Here is a 17,562-nt window from a genome sequence, read left to right on the forward strand (position 1 = left end):
CACTTTACAGACATCTTCATTATATAAATATACTTTAATAGTGCATAAAGTGTTCTACAAAAGGGTCATAAACGGAACTGAGCAATTTTAACTAATAATTTATTGATTTAGAGACAACCCTCTAAATTCTCAGTATACCAATAAAGTGGAAAAAAATGGGTCATAAAATCCTTTAATAATCCTAAACACAAATTCAACCTTTAGTCAACCTTTAATAAATATATGTTAAACAGATTATCATACCATGCATGTACACTTCTTACAGCCGTCTGTCCAGGACTCCAGCTCTCTGTAGACACTGCCCTTTACAGTGCAAGATCTTTCACAGTAGCATTGATCTAACCTATTCATCCTCTGCTCAGCTCTTGACAGCTGCAAAGAGATTTCATGCAAATAAAAAAACATAAAGATGTATGACACAAACAATATTTTCCATAATTCCATAATAATACACAAAAGGTAAAAGCCAGCTTTGATGCACAAAGCAAAAGTCAGGTTTTGTAAAAAAAAAAACAGTTATTAAATCAGCAATACAATCCTACCTGTTGCCAAAACAATGCAAAAATATCAGTTATTTAACCTGAAGACGAAGTGTCAGCATTAATAAATTGTTTAAAAAAAATAGCACCACACCTACCAAAAAGTTGTATCTGGTATTGCATCTCAGCTTTACGTGAATGTACCTAAACTATGACACCTAACCTACCTATGATACATTATTAACCTTTAGACCTGTAGAGCCTTTTTATTATTATTATAGCGCCATTTATTCCATGGTACTTTACATGTGAGAAAGGGGTATACATAGCAAGTACACTTATAATAATCTTGAACAAAACGTGACGGCGACTGGTACAGGAGGAGCGAGGACCCTGCCCACGAGGGCTCACAGTCTAAGTCTTTTTCAGAATAAAGAGCCATGTTTTTATACCATGTACAACTCCTTTAAGTAGGTATTCTCAAGTTTGAAAGTTATCCTCCATCCATAAGATATGGGATAAGTTCCCTATTACTGGGGGTCTGACTGATGGGAACCCCACAGATCCAGGGCTTTAAAGAGACCCATGTGAATGGAATGGTGGTCGATCATTATTATTTTATTTAATTACCTTACTTATACAGCACCATTAATTCCACTGCACATTACAAATATTATCATCACTGTCTCCATTGTGACTCGCAATTCCCTATTTTGAGTGTGGGAGGAAACCCGGAGTTCCCAGAGGAAAACCACACAAACATGGGAAGAACATGCAAACTCCTTGCAGATATTGCCCTTAGTGGGATTTGAACCCAGGACCCCAGTGCTGCAAAGCAACATTCATTCCCATGGGAGTGCTGAAGATCAGTCCTGAGCAATGCAGAGTGGGAGCCCAGGAGTTCTGTATATAGTCTATATTGTACAGGTAATACAGGGATCACCGATGACATTATACAGAGGAGCTTGGTATATAGTGCATGGATTACAGGTAATGCAGTGATCACCAGTGACATTATACTCAGGAGCACTGTATATAGTGTATAGTGTACAGGTAATACAGTAATCAAAGAGCACTGTATATAGTGACAGTGTACAGGTAATACAAGGATCACCGGTGACATTATACACAGGAGCTCTGTATATAGGTGTATATTGTACAGGTAATACAGTGATCACCAGTGACTTTATACACAGAAGATCTTACATAGTATATAGTGTCAGTGTACAGATAACACACTGACTCACCGGTGACATCTCTAGTTGAAGTCCTTCATCTTCGCTTTTCTCCTTCATCCAGCGCAGACCGCCATCACTTCTTCCAGCCAGAACTCGTCTCACTCTCTACATAAAATAATATACAGTTATCTAGAGAACCACTTCCAGAGCACATTCCCCAATTTCTACACTATGCAGCTGAATACAGACGTGCATCCACCATTAATATATAATTAGTAATTATGCAGCCCACTATTCCAAATAATTTGTAATTCACCACTGCGCCTCCACTAACTATAAATACCCACTTTCCCCATCCAATAAATATATAAATGAATTAGAACCTGTACTCTTTTCTCCAATTCATTACCAGTCACACTCAGTCATCCTCAATGCCCCCCACTCTGTACCTCTCGGTCCCCCAATTCATTATATTTACATGCCCCCCCTCCACAACAATTCATTATGTCATGTCCTTTTACTCTCCCACCCCACTCTCTATTTATCATCATTTACTCTCCCCCACCCCCAATTCATCATCATTTGTTGTCCCCCACCCTCAATTCATCATTATTTTCTCTCTCCCTCCACCCTCATTTGCTCTCCCTACCCCCCACCTTCAATTCATCATTTGCTGTTCCCCATCTCCCACCCTCAATTCATCATTTGCTCTCCCCACCGCCCACTCTCAATTTATCATTTGCTCTCCCCACCCCACACTCCCAAGTCATTATTTGCTGTTCCCAGCCCCCACCGTCCATTTATCATTTTCACTCTCCACCCTTAATTTATCATTTGCTCTCACCCGCCCTCAACTCATTATTTGCTCTGCCTACCCCCCACTCTCAATTCATAATTTGCTCTGCCCACCCCCCACTCCTAATTCATCATTTGCTTTGCCCATTCCGCACTCCCAATTCATTTTCTCTCCCAATACCCCACTCCCAATTCTTAATTTGCTCTTCCCACCCCCCAATCCCAATTCATTTTCTCTACCCACCTCCACTGCCAATTCATCATTTGCACTCCCCATGCCCCACTCCCATTCATCATTTGCTCTGCCCACCCCCCCTCCCAATTCATCATTTGCTCTCTTCACCCCCCACTCTCAATTCATTTTCTCTCCCCATCCCCCACTCCCAATTCGTAATTTGCTCTCTCCACCCCCCACTGCCAATTCATCATTTGCTTTTCCCACCCCCACTCCCAAATTTGTCACTTGCTTTCTCCCCACCCCCACTCCCAATTCATCATTTTCTCTCCCCACCCCCACTCCCAATTCATTATTTGCTCTCCCCACGCCCCACTCCCAATTCATAATTTGATGTCCCCCAAGACCATTTAATTAATTCTATTAAAAAAAAGAAAGTTTTATATACTTACCTCTCGTGCGATCCCCTGCAGCTCCACTTCTGGACTAGCATCTTGGCGCTCGAACATGCCAATGCGTACGCGATGACGTCATCGCATATGCATCACCGAAGAGGAGGAGGAACTCCCTTTGAGCTGTACGGTCATTCAGTTTTGATGTCCGTGAGAGCTCCAAGACTCCCTGTACCGAGATGAAGGCCGACGGCAGTGGTGTGCCAGCACAGGATACCATGAGGTCCGGTGAGCACTGGGCCCCATACAGCAGTAGTAATGCCCTGATGGCGGCCCTGTTCTTGCCTACCCTACTAATATTATCCTAAAATATGGCTTGGGCAGCCCTTTTAGGATATGTAACTTTTATTTTTGTACATTACCCCATTGTGTTACTGAAAACCCCTGAAAATTTAGGCCATGTGCCCAAGTAGCGTTTTTGTAGCGTTTTTGCGCCGTTTTTACGGCTGCGAAAAAGCCGCGAAAACGCTTGTAAAACAGTCTGCCATGCAAAGCAATGTGAATTCGGATGTGCTGTGCACATGATGCACTAATTTGCGCGCCGAATTCGCATTGCATTGCAAAACGCAGCATGGCCATTTCTACCGCGATTACGCTGCAAATTCGCGGCCATTGAGGAACACTGAAACGCAGCAAACCCGCAGGTATATGTGGATTTGGATTAAATTCAATGGCCGCGAATTTGCAGCGTAATCTCGGTGCGTGTGGTACCCGGGATGAAGAGGAGACTACAACTCCTCTTCATCCCGGCTACCACGCGGTGAAAAAAAGAAATAAAAAAGTTAAAAATAAACAAAACCTGTATATTCACCTCTCCGGCGGCCCCCAGTCTTCTCCCGGCCACGTCCTCTCTCCTTGGCATCCCATGGTGTACTGTCAGGACCTGCGGTGATGTCATTTAGTCACTTGATGGTCACACGACCGCTGACGTCGGCGGTCAGGTGATGGTCGCGTGACCATCAGCTGACTAAATGACGTCACCGCAGGTCCTGGCAGTACACCGCGGGACGCTGAAGAGAGAGAACGCGGCCGGGAGCAGACTGGAGGAGACTGGAGAAATGAGTATACAGGGTTTTTTTTATTTTTAACGTTTTAATTCTCTTTTTTTTACTATAGATGCTGCATTTAAAGCATCAGTTGTTCACACATTATAAATCCACGAGATGGTGGCCCGATTCTAATGCATCGGGTAATCTAGAATATGCATGCGGCTGACCGGGCGCCACTAAGCAGCAAAGCAGTGTTTAAATGGGTTGTGCACTACTTTTAATTAACTTCACAATGTATCCCCTCGGTGCCCCTAATGAATTTGGTCATTACGTCATGTTGTCAATCTTGCTTGTGACAACATCGCTGACGACGCACAGCCAGCACGTAATACTCCCGCCTGCAGCCGGATCTTGCTTCCGTTTACATCACGACTATTTGCGGTTGGAGCCAGGGGTCTGCTGTTCCGCGCACCACAGTGAATGACGGGCTCTGGGCGGGGTTATCCCTCATAGTGTCACATCCAGCATCCACAGCGCGGTCTGTCAATGTGGTTTGTATGGCTGCGTCATTCCTCTAATCCTGGTTTGTATGGCTGACTTATTTTGGATTGTACGCCTTCCTCATCTTAGCATGTATGGCCTGCTTATCCTGGTTTGGTATGACCTTCTCATTCCCCCATCTCTACAGCACAGTTCAAAAACTAAACCCTAATCCTCCACTTGTTTCCTTTCTCTGCTGTAGCGCTGTCTGTCCTGTTTTCAGCAGCTCCTCGCAGGATGTTAGGCACAGCACGCGCTCTCAGATACTGCTGTGATTAGCTGCTGTCTGTAGATTCACTGCTTTCCACGCCGGGACTAAGTGCGTGAAGAGGCACAAATGTGCATTCACTTTAGTAGCACATGCTGCAGATGTCACTATGAAGATTTAACAATAATACAATGAATACACAGAATAATACTTTATTAACTATTATTGGTTATAGAACTTAATACAACTGAACAAAATTATTAAACAGATGATCAAAATATATAAACTATTCCATGAATATGTAACAATATTTTACAATAAATCATCGGACAAAAGAAGTACGACTCTAGAATTTATTTCTTAACAATATCAACCTAAAATATTTTTGTACACGACATTTTTGGTGAATACTTTTGGACTATCTGTAAGCAACTTTCCTTGTAAATGGGTATCCAAAACTTGCACCTTGACATTGGATCTCATTTTAACTCTTGAAAATGCAACATAGAGTTGTTCATGTCCAAAAACGGGCTCCGGTAAATATATGCCAACACGGTGTAGAGTTTGACTTTGTGACTTGTTTATTGTCATGGCAAATGCTGGTTTTACTGGAAACTGTCGACGTCGAAGCCTAAATGGAAGACCGGTGTCTGAAGGACATAAATCAATGCGTGGAATGAACACTTCGTCTCCTTTTGCAGATCCAGTGATCACTGTTGCTTGAATTATGTGGGAATGGAGTCCAGTAACAATAAGGCGAGTTCCATTACATAGACCATTTCTTGTATTTAGATTCCGAAGCAACATTACAATTGCTCCAACTTTAAGTTGTAGTCTGTGGGATGGCATTCCTGATGGCGTAACACTATTTAAAAATTCAACTGGATAATGCTCTCGTTCATCTTCATTGTCGACATCCACCGAATCTTCACTTTTGTATAATTTATACTCTCCAGGCATTCTATCCATCACACGGGAATTTAGCAGAGCTACGTCATCGTTCTTGGGACAGAGAATTGCATAGGAAGAGGCTCTCTCAACACTGCTTTGGTCGTTCACATCTATTTCAACGCGTTGTCCAAAAACATCACTTACGATGCAGTCAGTGCACAACATGTCTTCTGGTATTTCAATAATGTCTTCTCCAAGGTTATATTCATTGCTAAGTTCACCATTACCAAGTTTAAGAAGCCAGTTGCTGTACTCTGGGTCAGAAGATCGCATGTTGTTAATTAGTTGTAGTTTATTAAACTCTTTCCAAAGGTCTGACATTTTTAAGGTTGACTCGATAATATTTGTTCTTGTTCCATTCGGTACAACTGGAAGGCATTGCCTAAAATCTCCGCCAAGGACAAAAACTTTACCTCCAAAAGGAATTTCATTTTTTTCAGCAATATTTGTAGTCATAACTTCACGCAGAAGTCTGTCAACTAAGCTCAAAGCATATTTGGGTGCCATGGTGCACTCATCAAGTATCAAAAGATTTGCACTGTTCAACTGTTTTCCTGCAAATGTGTCTTGTTTGATTCTGGAAACGGAGATTTCATTGACCGGAACTGGTATCCCAAAGAGTGAATGCATAGTGCAACCTCCTCTTAAAAGGTTTGCTGCAATACCTGTTGTAGCCGATGACAATACGACTTTTCCTAACCCTCTAACGTGATGCATTAAAACTTCATAGAGGTATGTTTTACCGCTGCCTCCAGGACCGTCAATAAAGAAACATTTTGGCGTTGGATCGGCTTGGTTTTCTACAGCGCTCACAATAGTGTCATTTGCAATTCGTTGTTCTTGATTTAAGCAGTTTTTCTTCTCTGTTGCCAGCAATAATTCATAAGCTTCGTCATACTCTTGAATTTGTGCAACTTGACTTGCAGGCTGTGGCAAATTAAAGTCTGAAAACGTTTTTCCATGCAGTAGTAGGATATTTTGGACATCTTGCATGGCATAAGATTCGCAATTGTGACAATTTCCACTTTTGTTGTGAAGACGTAAGCAGTAATCTTCAATTATATGTTCTTTGAAATTTGTCCAAAGTTGAGCCGGATTTGTAGGCGGTCCAAAGACACAAATATAGGCAAACAATTCACGAAGTTTCTTAGGCATATGTAGGGTAAGTGCGTCTTCTAAAATAAGTGTCCACATAGTATCATCCAATAGAAGTCCTAAAGCCAAAGCTGCAGCTTTAAATGTATCGTGCAATACTCCATTAACTGTTTTCAAATCTTCGTAACTTGTAGCTCCTTTCACATGCAGTAGTAACAGCCGAAGGCAATATCTTTCTTGATCCTTGACACTAACAGTATACATGCGTCCAATTATTCTGCTAAGTCCTCGTTGTCTTGGCTTCCAAGTTTTATTCCAAACGTAATGCTCTGGAATCTCTCGATACAAATACTGCCTTGCGTTTTCGTCATGTTGGTTCAGCAAAAACCATTCCATTAATGTTGACGTTGTGCTTAAATTTTTGGAGACCTCTTCGACTTGAGCATTTTCAAAGAAATAAAGCTGCTGTTGATTTGGTAAATGAATAGCTAAACGTATAATGGCATGGGACTGTGAATGCATTGGAAATGCAAATATTCTCCAAGCAGCTTCTGGAGCACTGACATATCTTGAGTCAACAAACCGTGATGATTCATCGTGATTGACTGTTTTTTGTTGGATTTCGACGTTAGCTTTGTCATGCCCCTTGTAGATGTACTTGAAAAGATATTTAACACTTTTTATTGAAGCACAGATTTCAACGTTGATGTGACAGTTGTAGCGTTTTAATAAGTACGGGTTGTATGGAACTATCCATGAGTTATCTATAATCTTTTTGCTGTGTACAATGTTATCAATCAGTTGTCTCCGGTAGGATGGGTAGCCGTCCAAATCTTTAACAGTGTGCTGTTTCAACTGCTTTGGAAACCCTTTTGTACACTTTCCTTTTTCCATGCATGGACTTTTTGGATTTGCTACACCGCATGGGCCATGAACTATATTACAGATTACAATATTATACAGTTCAGGATACTTTTCTTGGTTAGGAATTTCAGCCCACACTATGTTGTCAATTTCGTCCTCTGTGCGAAACTTGGAATCCGCGTCTAAAATAATTAGTATATGCGCATGTGGGAGACCTCGTTTCTGAAACTCTATGACGTGTACCATTGCTACGACTGTTCCAAAAAGGCCTTTTTTGATGTCTTCAAAAAGGCTGCTGAATTTTAGTCGAAATTCGCGTGCAACTAAGTCCGGCCTGTGTTCAACTTGCTGCCAGGGTTGTAGATTTTCTGTAATTTCCGGCCATTTAGGATTACAGGTCATTGTTAAAAAAATGTCAGGTCTTCCATACTTTGTTACTATTGCCATTGCATCTTGATAACGCTGTTGCATGTTGCGGGGGCTACCTTCAAAGGACGACGGGAGAATTACTGTTTTTCCAATTGGAATTCCTTTTTGAATGGATTGTTTTTGCAAATGTTCTTGAAGAACGCAGTAGTCTTCAACTTTAAGTTGTTTTTGGTTCCATCGTATGAAATTGAGCCGATTTGCTTCAATTTTAACGTATGCGTCTACTAAGTACTGTTGTGTCAGTTTCCCACCATTTAAAATAGGATTGAAGTAATTTTGCACAGACAGAAGAAAACTGTAGTACTGTAGTTGTGTAATTCTTCTTGAAGTTCCTTGATGGTGTAGGTTTTCATGCCACCCTTGATCACCGCTTGGAAAGAATAGCGGATACAGAAGAGCATCAAGGTTGCTGTGCAAAATGCTAATCCGTTGTGTTTTAGGAACGAAAGGGTTGTTTTTGTCTGGCTTAAGATGGACTAATATACCTCTTTGAAAAGGAGGCTCTCCATCATCGTTTTGAAAAACAACTGCGACCTCACTTACACGTGGCTTGTTGTAACATCGGGGATCTTGTTGACGTTCTTGTTTAATGGCCATGATAATAGAAGGCATTTCCGTCCCATTTTGTATAGCTCTCTGTTCCTCCTCAGCTTCAACGTCTTTTAGCATGCGATATGCGGCAGCAAATGGGCTGATTGTTTGTAAATGTACAGCAATTAGGTTCATCAGTTCTGCATTACACTTTTCATTTTCTTTTCGGTTCATCCTTTGTTCTGTAGCCTCATTTGGATCAAAGATGTATAATTGTGCAAATGTTGGTGGTTGTCCTAGTTCTGGGTGAAGTGTTCCAGTGCGGTGGTAGATCTGGCCATGAATTTTAAAACAATACGGTCCGAAGCCAGGGGGCGGTGCAATGTTGGCACCAAATGAAGCAAACGCATGAGAACTGTTGATACTTCTGATATTTTCCATAAAATTTCTACTGTGTTCATGCGTTTCTTTCATCAACTGCTCAAACAGATCTGAGTAGTGACATCTTGGTAGCATCACTTTTCCTTTTTGGCAGCATTGAGTAAACTCATTGTCAGATGGTTTTTCCTTGATAAAATTCATAGATTCGCATTTTGAACAAACTACATTCATCTTCCCACAGTAGTGTTGAATAATGATAGTTTCATTGTCTGTTACGTAACGTGCAAGTTGTTGAATGTTCTGCTGGGTTTGCCTTCGTTGGTAGAGCATTCGTTTTTGATAAATTTGTCGATCGTGTTGTTCTCGGTTTGTCCTGGATTCTGGAGATTCATTCAGACGACATTGTCTATGGGATTCCGCATCATGTTCCTGTCTAGCCGCAGTGTGTTGCGGTGTTTTCCGTTCCCGACGTTGTCTGTGAGATTCCGCATCCTGTGCTTGTCTGGCGGCAGTGTCTTGTGGTGTCTCCTGTTTCCGACGTTGTCTGTGAGATTCTGCATCCTGGGCTTGTCTGGCAACAGTGTGTTGTGGTGTCTCTTGTTCCCGGCGTTTTTGTTGAGATTCCGCATCCTGGGCTTGTCTGGCGGCAGTGTGTTGTGGTGTCTCTTGTTCCCGACGTTGTCTGTGACATTCGGCATCCTGGGCTTGTCTGGCGACAGTGTGTTGTGGTGTCTCCTGTTCCCGACGTTTTCTGTGAGATTCCGCATCCTGGGCTTGTCTGCCGGCAGTGTGTTGTGGTGTCTCCTGGTCCCGAAGTATTCTGTGAGCTTCCGCATCCTGGGCTTGTCTGCCGGCAGTGTCTCGTTGTGTCTCCTGTTGCCGAATTTTTCTGTGAGCTTCCGCATCCTGTGCTTGTCTGGCGGCAGTGTGTGGTGTTGTCTCCTGCTTCCGAATTTTTCTGTGAGCTTCCGCATCCTGGGCTTGTTTGCTGGCAGTGTATTGTGGTGTCTCCTGTTCCCGGCGTTTTTGGTGAGATTCCGCATCCTGGGCTTGTCTGGCGGCAGTGTGTTGCGGTGTCTCCTGCTCCCGTCGTTTCTTGCGATATTCTGCTTCCTTGGCTTGTCTGGCGGCAGTGTGTTGCGGTGTCTCCTGTTCCCGGCGTTTTTGTTGAGATTCTGCATCGTGGGATTGTCTGGCGGCAGTGTGTTGCGGTGTCTCCAGTTTCCGGCGTTTTTGGTGAGATTCCGCATCCTGGGCTTGTCTGGCGGCAGTGTGTTGCGGTGTCTCCTGTTCCCGGCGTTTTTGGTGAGCTTCCGCATCCTGGGCTTGTCTGGCGGCAGTGTTTTTCGGTGTCTCCTGTTCCCGGCATTTTTTTTGAGCTTCCGCATCCTGGGCTTGTCTTGCGGCAGTGTGTTGCGGTGTCTCCTGTTCCCGGCGTTTTTCGTGAGATTCGGCATCCTGAGCTTGTCTGGCGGCAGTGTGTTGCGGTGTCTCCTGTTCCCGGCGTTTTTGTTGAGCTTCCGCATCCTGGGCTTGTCTTGCGGCAGTTTGTTGCGGTGTCTCTTGTTCCCGGCGTTTTTGTTGAGCTTCCGCATCCTGGGCTTGTCTTGCGGCAGTTTGTTGCGGTGACTCCTGTTCCCACCGTTTTTGGTGAGATTCCGCATCCTGGGCTTGTCTGGCGGCAGTGTGTTGCGGTGTCTCCTGTTCCCTGCGTTTTTGGTGAGATTCCGCATCCTGGGCTTGTCTGGCGGCAGTGTGTTGCGGTGTCTCCTGTTCCCGGCGTTTTTTGTGAGATTCGGCATCCTGGGCTTGTCTGGCGGCAGTGTGTTGCGGTGTCTCCTGTTCCCGGCGGTTTTTGTGAGCTTCCGCATCCTGGGCTTGTCTGGCGGCAGTATGTTGTGGTGCCTGTTGCTCTCGACGTTGTCGTTTTCTTGCTGCTTCTGCTGCTTTTCGGTCTTCCTCCATGGCGTATTTTCACTTACGACCCATTATAAAACAGGAAACGTAAAGAAGTATCTCTTCAGCGCACTGTCACTGGCAGAACGTGTTCAGTAAACCTGACAGAAGTCCCTCGCACAGTGTGACAGAAGTCCCTCGCACAGTGTGACAGAAGTCCCTCGCACAGTGTGACAGAAGTCCCTCGCACAGTGTGACTGAGAAAACCTGCTCAGTAAGTTATGAGCATTTTGTGAGTCACATGACCACATGGGCGGAGTTAGCCCTGCTATCTACTGAAGGTGGCGTAGATATTTGAAATGTTGCGGTAATTGGCCGGAGAGCGTGTTTAAATTTGGCGCGGAAATCTGTGATTGGTCGCGGGTGGCGTCCGCGACCAATCGTAGAAGCGAGTTTTAAATCTCGCGCGCCGTGTCACTAAGCAGCGGACAGTGTGTTTGAATTCAGTGTTAAAATCTCTGATTGGTCGCGTCAGGAGGGCGCGACCAATCAGCGTATCGTATTGGTGAGGACCGAGGAGCGGCTGCCTGTGCGGCTACTTCTACTCCGAGAAGCCGGGACATGAGCGGGCGCTCGCAGCAGAAGTATCCCGACCCGCAGCGCAGCTCCCCGGTCCTCCCTTCACACCCTAGCCGCTGATGTCCCCACAGTATCCGCATGGTGTTACTAAGGTCCGGACATTTGTGTTAAAAATCGCTGATTGGTCGCTGGCGCTGGCCGCGACGAATCACCGATTTTGGCGCCACATTTAAATAGCGTCCGCGACCAGTATTTAAATGTGACGCCAAAATCGGCGATTGGTCGCGCCCAGCGTCGGCGACCAATCAGCACAGCGGTGTTTAAATGTGTAGCCAAGATCGGTGATTGGTCGCGGACGATATTGAAATGTGGCGCCCAAATCGGTGATTGGTCGCGGGCAGCGTCCGCGACCAATCAGCACAGTAGTGTTTAACTTTTGCGGCATGATCAGTGATTGGTCGCGACCAATCACCGATTTGTGCGGCACTTTTAAATAGCGGCCGCGACCAATTGGATGTCAGCGCCGCTCCCCGGTCCTCCCTTCACACCCTAGCCGCATGGATGTCAGCGGCGCTGCCTGTGCGGATACTTCCGCTGCGAGGACCCGGGACATGAGCGGGCACTCGCAGCAGAAGTATCCCGACCCCGGCGGTCCTTCCGCTGCTACCGGCCGGGAGATGAGCGCCTCGCGCCGCTCATCTCCCGGCTGCCTCTCCGTCCCGCAGATGGGTCCGGAGGACGAGGTCCTTCTGCTGGTACCGGCCGCTGAGCTCCGTCCCGCAGATGAGCCGCTAACGGCCGCCATCTTTTTTCAGAAATCCGGCAGCGCTGATTGGCCGCTGCCGGACCAATGAGCGACGCGGGATTTCCTGGACAGACAGACAGACAGACAGAAAGACAGACAGACAGACAGACAGACAGATGGGATAAGACGATTATATACAGTACAGACCAAAAGTTTGGACACATCTTCTCATTTAAAGATTTTTCTGTATTTTCATGACTATGAAAATTGTACATTCACACTGAAGGCATCGAAACTATGAATTACCACATGTGGAATTATATACTTGACAAAAAAGTGTGAAACAACTGAAAATATGTCTTATATTCTAGGGTCTTCACAGTAGCCACCTTTTGCTTTGATGACTGCTTTGCACACTCTTGGCATTCTCTTGATGAGCTTCAAGAGGTAGTCACCGGAAATGGTTTTCACTTCACAGGTGTGCCCTGTCAGGTTTAATAAGTGGGATTTCTTGCCTTATAAATGGGGTTGGGACCATCAGTTGTGTTGTGCAGAAGTCAGGTGGATACACAGCTGATAGTCCTACTGAATAGACTGTTAGAATTTGTATTATGGCAAGAAAAAAGCAACTAAGTAAAGAAAAACAAGTGGCCATCATTACTTTAAGAAATGAAGGTCAGTCAGTGCGAAAAATTGGACAAACTTTGAAACTGTCCCCAAGTGCAGTTGCAAAAACCATCAAGCGCTACATAGAAACTGGCTCACATGAGGACCGCCCCAGGAAAGGAAGACCAAGAGTCACCTCTGCTTCTGAGGATAAGTTTATCCGAGTCACCAGCCTCAGAAATCGCAGGTTAACAGCAGCTCAGATTAGAGACCAGGTCAATGCCACACAGAGTTCTAGCAGCAGACACATCTCTTCAACAACTGTTAAGAGGAGACTTTGTGCAGCAGGCCTTCATGGTAAAACAGCTGCTAGGAAACCACTGCTAAGGACAGGCAACAAGCAGAAGAGACTTGTTTGGGCTAAAGAACACAAGGAATGGACATTAGACCAGTGGAAATCTGTGCTTTGGTCTGATGAGTCCAAATTTGAGATCTTTGGTTCCAACCACCGTGTCTTTGTGCGACGCAGAAAAGGTGAACGGATGGACTCTACATGCCTGGTTCCCACCATGAAGCATGGAGGAGGAGGTGTGATGGTGTGGGGGTGCTTTGCTGGTGACACTGTTGGGGATTTATTCAAAATTGAAGGCATACTGAACCAGCATGGCTACCACAGCATCTTGCAGTGGCATGCTATTCCATCTGGTTTGCATTTAGTTGGACCATCATTTATTTTTCAACAAGACAATGACCCCAAACACACCTCCAGGCTGTGTAAGGGCTATTTGACCAAGAGGGAGAGTGATGGGGTGCTAAGCCAGATGACCTGGCCTCCACAGTCACCAGACCTGAACCCAATCGAGATAGTTTGGGGTGAGCTGGACCGCAGAGTGAAGGCAAAAGGGCCAACAAGTGCTAAGCATCTCTGGGAACTCCTTCAAGATTGTTGGAAGACCATTTCCGGTGACTACCTCTTGAAGCTCATCAAGAGAATGCCAACAGTGTGCAAAGCAGTCATCAAAGCAAAAGGTGGCTACTTTGAAGAACCTAGAATATAAGACATATTTTCAGGTGTTTCACACTTTTTTGTTAAGTATATCATTCCACATGTGTTAATTCATAGTTTTGATGCCATCAGTGTGAATGTACAATTTTCATAGTCATGAAAAGACAGAAAAATCTTTAAATGAGAAGGTGTGTCCAAACTTTTGGTCTGTACTGTATATAGATGCCGGTTGCATGGATTTATATTGTGTGACCAACTTGTCAAGCACTTTTCCAAGTGATGCTCAAAATCGCTTGGAAAACTGCTTGAAAAAACACATGCGAAAAAGCATGTAAAAACGCTGAAAAAACGCTTCTCTCTGGCAGAAAAAACGCATGTAAATCTGCATGCGTTTTTTCTGCAGAGAGAGGCAAAAACGCTCTGCATCAAATCTGCAACATGGGCACATAGCCTTAATGTTGCATGCCGGCTAGTCAAACATACTGTATGTTGTGTGTATACATGTGTATATATGGGCTGCTTGTGTATATATTGTATATGTGTATGTATATCTGTCTGTATGTATACTTGTGTGTACGTATGTGGTGTGTGTATACAGTACATACCAAAAGTTTGGACACACCTTCTCATTTAAAGATTTTTCTGTATTTTCATGACTATGAAAATTGTACATTCACACTGAAGGCATCAAAACTATGAATTAACACATGTGGAATTATATACTTAACAAAAAAGTGTGAAACAACTGAAAATATATCTTATATTCTAGGTTCTTCAAAGTAGCCACCTTTTGCTTTGATGACTGCTTTGCACACTCTTGGCATTCTCTTGATGAGCTTCAAGAGGTAGTCACCGGAAATGGTTTTCACTTCACAGGTGTGCCCTGTCAGGTTTAATAAGTGGGATTTCTTGCCTTATAGATGGGGTTGGGACCATCAGTTGTATTGTGCAGAAGTCAGGTGGATACACAGCTGATAGTCCTACTTAATAGACTGTTATAATTTGTATTATGGCAAGAAAAAAGCAGCTAAGTAAAGAAAAACGAGTGGCCATCATTACTTTAAGAAATGAAGGTCAGTCAGTCCGAAAAATTGGGCAAACTTTGAAAGTGTCCCCAAGTGCAGTTGCAATAACCATCAAGTGCTACAAAGAAACTGGCTCACATGAGGACTGCCCCTGGAAAGGAAGACCAAGAGTCACCTCTGCTTCTGAGGATAAGTTTATCCGAGTCACCAGCTTCAGAAATCGCAGGTTAACAGCAGCTCAGATTAGAGACCAGGTCAATGCCACACAGAGTTCTAGCAGCAGACACATCTCTACAACAACTGTTAAGAGGAGACTTTGTGCAGCAGGCCTTCATGGTAAAATAGCTGCTAGGAAACCACTGCTAATGACAGGCAACAAGCAGAAGAGACTTGTTTGGGCTAAAGAACACAAGGAATGGACATTAGACCAGTTGAAACCTGTGCTTTGGTCTGATGAGTCCAAATTTGAGATCTTTGGTTCCAACCACTGTGCCTTTGTGCGACGCAGAAAAGATGAACGGATGGACTCTACATGCCTGGTTCCCACCGTGAAGCATGGAGGAGGAGGTGTGATGGTGTGGGGGTGCTTTGCTGGTGACACTGTTGGGGATTTATTCAAAATTGAAGGCATACTGAACCAGCATGGCTACCACAGCATCTTGCAACGGCATGCTATTCTATCTGGTTTGCGTTTAGTTGGACCATCATTTATTTTTCAACAGGACAATGACCCCAAACACACCTCCAGGCTGTGTAAGGGCTATTTGACCAAGAAGGAGAGTGATGGGGTGCTACGCCAGATGACCTGGCCTCCACAGTCACCAGACCTGAACCCAATCGAGATGGTTTGGGGTGAGCTGGACCGCAGAGTGAAGGCAAAAGGGCCAACAAGTGCTAAGCATCTCTGGAACTCCTTCAAGATTGTTGGAAGACCATTTCCGGTGACTACCTCTTGAAGTTCATCAAGAGAATGCCAAGAGTGTGCAAAGGAGTCATCAAAGCAAAAAGTGGCTACTTTGAAGAACCTAGAATATAAGACATATTTTCAGTTGTTTCACACTTTTTTGTTAAGTATATAATTCCACATGTGTTAATTCATAGTTTTGATGCCTTCAGTGTGAATGTACAATTTTCATAGTCATGAAAATACAGAAAAATCTTTAAATGAGAAGGTGTGTCCAAACTTTTGGTCTGTACTGTATATACACACACGTGTATGTGCTCTGTATGTATATACATGTGTGTGTGTGCATGGCACTTGTAAGGTTCCTAATTTATTAAGTGGTGTGCACCTTTTAATCTTTTAATGAATTAGGTGTATCTTACTCTAGTGACCCCGTTCATTCAGACTGGCTTTCACAATGCCAGTATTAATGAATCAGGAGTATTGTTCTCAGCAGCACATTGCATGGTGTAAACATGAGATGTGCTGCTGATAACATGAAATGTATGGTGACAGAATGATCTATTACTGATTGCTCAGTGTTCATCATTCTTCATCAGCCTGTGTAAAGAGGCCTGTGCACAAATGCCAGATCACTTTAATATAGTCGAATGTGCTTGTTTAAAAGGTCTGAAAGTGGCTTATGTAAATGTAACCTAAATGTTTCTGTGTGATGTGCAATATGTTAGTGACGCGCCCCTGGGCCTGTGTCGCGCTGCGTTGCGCACGCGGGAGCTTACCCGGAGCCGGATCTCTTTAGGGTTGTAGTCTCGTGGCGGTGATCCGGTCCGTGCCCAGGGAGTCAGACTAAGTGGCGCTGTATTAGCGGTAGATGATGGACGACTACGCCACCCGTTGAATGCAGCTATGGAGCTGCCGCTGCAGGGCAGACCGCTGAGGCCGGTGGAAGGATGGTGCAGCGTGGATGGTATAACCCCCAACGGGAGGGGTATGGCCTCAGGGCAGCCGACGTGGATGATGGGGGTAGCAGGAACCACTCGGAGACGGTACGGTGTAGTTCAGGGTCTTTACTGGTGACAAAGATAGACCCTCCCGGAGTACTGGCTAGCGATTGGGGCCTGGTCAGTCCTTGAGCAGATGGGATCTCCCCTGGCCAGGCGGAGTTGTAGGCCTCCCAAACTAACTGTACTCTTCTGGCTACCTTGCTAGAGGCGGGTATAAGTAGCCCACGTCCCTGAGTGTACCGTGTGGTGCTCACCCGTATGGCCGGTGACTCGGGGCCTTCTAGTAGCTTCCGCTCCACGACGGCGGTGCTGGTCCCATGCGTGTGACCGTGCCTTCGGGTTTCTTGGCCAGGGGACCTGAAATCCCCTGCCTGACGGATTCTGCTGCTGGGTAGGAGTTAGTCCCCACAGCCTCGGACTCCGGGTCCGGTAAGAAATCTTCTCAGTCAGGGCGAGCTCTGCAGCTGCCAGCCCCTGACTCCTTGTAACACTGCTCCCACAGAGCTCCTGTTGTTTCTTCCCATAGCTGCTTCTCTTCTCTGTCTCTACTTCTGGCATGGCCCAGGAGCTGGGCCCAGCCGGAGCCACAGCTCCCTGTCAGCCCTCCTGGCTGAACTCTCCCTCTGAACTCTCTAACCCTGCCTCAGCCCCAGGTTTATACAGGGGAAGTTCTTCCCCTCCCAGGACTGGGCAGGAGGTGTGGCATGCATAGGATTCCTGACCAAGAGAC

General features: G+C 45.1%; 1 protein-coding gene across 1 annotated transcript in view; it reads right to left on the bottom strand.

Annotated features, from left to right (window-relative positions):
* The window catches only part of NELL2 (neural EGFL like 2), a 467,229-nt gene that overhangs the window by 262,346 nt on the left and 187,321 nt on the right, over positions 1-17,562 (bottom strand). Inside the window, exon 8 of the mRNA XM_073652036.1 lies at positions 244-372. Within this exon, the coding sequence (XP_073508137.1) occupies positions 244-372 (129 nt within the window). The remainder of the gene's footprint in view (positions 1-243; positions 373-17,562) is intronic.

This window comes from Phyllobates terribilis, unplaced genomic scaffold (genome assembly GCF_046119375.1).
Source record: "Phyllobates terribilis strain yellow unplaced genomic scaffold, ASM4611937v1 Scaffold_11__3_contigs__length_659146591, whole genome shotgun sequence".
In the NCBI taxonomy this organism is placed as follows: Eukaryota; Metazoa; Chordata; class Amphibia; order Anura; family Dendrobatidae; genus Phyllobates; species Phyllobates terribilis.